The 3153-nt window shown below is 31.8% G+C and overlaps 1 protein-coding gene across 1 annotated transcript; it reads right to left on the reverse strand.

The window, feature by feature from the left end:
* Positions 1 to 162: 162 nt before the first annotated feature.
* Positions 163 to 2067, reverse strand: LOC108572969. Its single transcript, XM_017935316.1, has 5 exons — positions 1884 to 2067; positions 1113 to 1459; positions 766 to 1037; positions 464 to 695; positions 163 to 388 (listed from the first exon to the last, which is right to left on the reverse strand). Exons 1-5 carry the CDS (start codon positions 1907 to 1909, stop codon positions 216 to 218), a joined length of 1050 nt encoding a protein of 349 aa, XP_017790805.1. The 5' UTR covers positions 1910 to 2067; the 3' UTR covers positions 163 to 215.
* Between the last annotated feature and the right edge of the window lie 1086 nt (positions 2068 to 3153).

Consider the following 3153-nt stretch of genomic DNA (forward strand, 5'->3'; position numbering starts at 1 on the left):
GTAAGGCCGTTTGTGCAACTTGTGCAATTTAGATAATATATAGACTATCAACTTAATTGATAATCATCACGTCCTGCATTACAGTAATTAATTCATTTTAGAGTGTTACTATATGAAACCATATTGTTAAAAAAAGATTCACTAGCATATGATATTGCTTTTTTTTATAGTGGAAAAATACGCTAAAATTAGGAAAAATACTACGATAAATCGGTTCAAATAAAGCGATAACATTCTGCAATATGGTGAAGCATGTATTGAAATGCCGTGGAAGGAGACGTACCGAATCTCTGCCTCCATAAATGCTTTGATATTATACGCTGCCCCAGAGTTTGGGTAGTTTCTTGAATTTCTTCGCAAATCTCGACGCCAGTTTGCCAAATTGTTTCTTAACATACAAACCCATTTTTAATATAACAATACAATGAGTTAAATTATTTTTAGAAATGTAGCCTACACATACCTAAATTATTAAGAAGTTTACTTTTTCCTGGTGGATCAAATTTTTGCAGTTGTTCTACACTGATCACCTTATACTGCTTTAATTCTTGCAATAATTCATAGCTACAACAACGAGTTCGATTGTTTGCTACAATATAACTGCCAGGAGCACTATGTTTTGTGATCTCTTTTAAAGCTTCTTTAACCATGTTGCATTTGTCAACATCTCCATGTGATTTATCTATCTTCATAGACTAAAGTTAAAGGTATTATCAGAAAAGAAGAAAAAAATTGCAGTAATAATATTATAGGTAAGAGCAAAACCTCTGGAAGAGCTTCAATCATATGGAGCCACATTCTAGTTGGTATTGTATTTGCTTCTGCTATGCAGACTATTGTATGAGAATTATTGTTGCGTTTCTTAGCAGTAGTTATATCAGAAGGGTTCTCAGTCATGTAGCCATTAGGAAATTCATCCACAATTAATATTGCACTTTGACCTCCTAAAACCCAATCCTCTGGATGACTTACTACATAATTTTGAGAGACCTCATCACACCTCTCATATACTTTCTTAACTACATGTTTCTTTATTTCTGAAAATAAATTATATTTAAAATTATGCAATCCATAATCTGTAAATAGTTCAATATAGCTTCCATAATGTGTACCTAAATAATTGGCAGTGAGTTCACTTGGTATCATTTGACACCATCCTAATATCAGTTGAAGGCACATTTTCAGGTCACATTTCACTCCAAAGAAAAAGGAATTTTCTCTAATAGATTGTTTTCTTGTACAATTAGGGCAAGACCAACTATATTTATCTACAATTCTTGCTTGATTCCAAGCTAAACTCCTTCCTTTGCACTCAGGATGTGGACAGGTGGAAACAGTCCTAATCAAACTCATTTCCTTTAACCATCCACATAATTCTCCTTCATGTCCTTGTTGCAACATTGGTCTTACCACAACATCAAAATATCCTCCTTGATCTCCAAATCGCTCCATACACTGTCTAAAAATAAAAAATGAAGAAACAAATATTTCGAAAAATATTTAGCATTTGTCATATTTATAAATATTAAAAAATCAGTTTCCATGAAATAAACGATCTAAAAAGAATTACATAACATTGAAAAAAAATAAAAAAGCAACACGTTTGATGGCACGTGAATGAATAAATCGCAGCGACTACTGTGCCCCGAGTGGGGAAGAAAAATCAATACTCTCCTAGGTTAAGTATAAATTTATTATTCCTGATATTATAAAAAACCATCGATGAAATATTAATGAATCAATCAGTAAGAGTCGTTCATTGACCATAAAGGAACGTGTATATTATTACAAAAGGAAAAACAATCATTATTAAAATGATTTCGAGTAGCAGAAGCAACAAGTATAATTAACTCGAACCCATTAGAACGTGAAGCTCCAATTACCTCGCTTTGACTTTCGCGTTCTTCATCTTCGATCCAAAAGTCACGCTGTACGAACACTCTACAACGTTAAAGGAACAAACAAACGTCTATAACATTTTTAAACAAACTAAAAGTTAAACAAAAATAAGGAAATCAACGAGGAACCAGAAAAGACCACGGAGGGAGCAACTTCGATGTTACGCAGCCATCGTATAGCGACTTGTACACTGAAGGCATGCACTATGTCATAATGCATTTCTTACTCAGTCGATAAAAAAGAAGTGAAATTAAATTATCGTTTATTTTTATAATTCATTATCAAAAATTATTCTATTATTTATTAATACAGTAAATATTTATTATTTTTACCATTGAACCTTGAATTTTCACAATAAAAAATAAATAAGTCTTTTTCGATTAAATACCTTGTATTTCTTTTTTATTATGAACATGTTTTACAAAGCAAAATTGTGTAATGGTGGAAATGGTGGATGTTGGTGGAGGCTGAAAACTACGGAATTAGTGTTGGTGGGGACAATTTAACAAGATCTCCAAGAAAAGTGAGTGTGGGTAGAGGGGCATCGGCACAGTAATATAAAAAGTACTCTTCAAGAGACAGCATGAGGATTTAGGCCGGCACATTCATTCACCATGTTTCTAAATACACACAAGTACACTGCACTTTCATATGTATGCATATTTTTAAACAACGAATACATGATTCGTGTTCTTTTTCTTAAAGATTATAATAATTACCCCACCTGTTTTTATATCCATTACTCAATCTGTGCTTTATTTTCTCGAAAAATCTAGCGTAATATAAGAACCGACCAATTTTTTTTTGTACACTTATGTCACAATTATATTTTTGTTCGATACACTTTGTTATTAAAATAGAAATTAAACATTTTTCACGCCTGCACATTTTGCTACCTTCGTTTCGATATCAAACAAAAAAATAACGTACTTTTTTTGTTTTTTTATTTCTTATTTTTTATTTCGAATCCCAATATCAACATTTTATAAATGTTATGACCTTGACACTTGAAATAAACAAGTCTAATTTTAATCGTCGTGCGCGTTATAAAAATTCAAGCGAGATAACGAAGGTAACACGAAAAAGCCGCCTAAAAATTAGTTTACATCATTTCGTTATACACAAGCAGTCTCCAAAATGCATGATACCCTACCAGGAAAAAAATTAATTATATTAAAATGCCGCTACGTCATTGTGTATTGGTTTAGCGTGAAAATGACAAAATCAATATCATGATAAAATTTCATTCGTTTA

The sequence above is a fragment of the Habropoda laboriosa genome, unplaced genomic scaffold, assembly GCF_001263275.1.
Source record: "Habropoda laboriosa isolate 0110345459 unplaced genomic scaffold, ASM126327v1 scaffold102, whole genome shotgun sequence".
Lineage (NCBI taxonomy): Eukaryota > Metazoa > Arthropoda > Insecta > Hymenoptera > Apidae > Habropoda > Habropoda laboriosa.